This window comes from Belonocnema kinseyi, chromosome 3 (genome assembly GCF_010883055.1).
Source record: "Belonocnema kinseyi isolate 2016_QV_RU_SX_M_011 chromosome 3, B_treatae_v1, whole genome shotgun sequence".
Lineage (NCBI taxonomy): Eukaryota > Metazoa > Arthropoda > Insecta > Hymenoptera > Cynipidae > Belonocnema > Belonocnema kinseyi.
The window spans coordinates 150,656,288-150,656,794 of NC_046659.1; the positions used below are offsets into that span (position 1 = coordinate 150,656,288).

General features: G+C 41.4%; 1 protein-coding gene across 2 annotated transcripts in view; it reads left to right on the top strand.

Moving 5' to 3' along the window:
* Positions 1 to 507, top strand: part of LOC117170237 (zinc finger protein 184-like) — a 53,253-nt gene that overhangs the window by 37,879 nt on the left and 14,867 nt on the right. For both annotated transcript variants that reach the window (XM_033356864.1, XM_033356866.1), the window contains exon 8: positions 150 to 371. In XM_033356864.1, coding sequence (XP_033212755.1) covers positions 150 to 371 — 222 coding nt within the window. The remainder of the gene's footprint in view (positions 1 to 149; positions 372 to 507) is intronic.

The following is a 507-nucleotide window of genomic DNA, read 5'->3' on the forward strand; positions in this document are numbered from 1 at the left end:
CCCCCCCCCCCCCCCCCTATGTTATAATGTCTATCTCTGTTGTATGTATTTGCAATATTTGATGTTAGATGATATTAAAAAGATTTTTTCTTTCTTTTCAATTTGTAATGTTAAATTTTGAATTTTTGTTTTGGTTATTGTGAATGCAGGTAAGTCGTTTACGAGGAAGGAGCACTTCACGAACCACATAATGTGGCACACGGGCGAGACACCGCATCGCTGTGACTTTTGTTCAAAGACGTTTACGCGAAAGGAGCATCTCCTGAACCACGTTCGACAGCACACGGGTGAGTCTCCACACCGATGCGGCTTCTGCTCCAAATCGTTCACCAGAAAGGAACACCTTGTTAACCACATCCGCCAACACACAGGTGAGAGCGGTTGGCAGATGTTCGTTCGTTCGTTCATTTAAGGTGGTTTTAGCGTGAAACGAAATCCATGCTAAAAAGCTGAAATTTTTATTATAACTTCTTTAACTATTTTTGAATACATCTGCGAAGTTTCAGA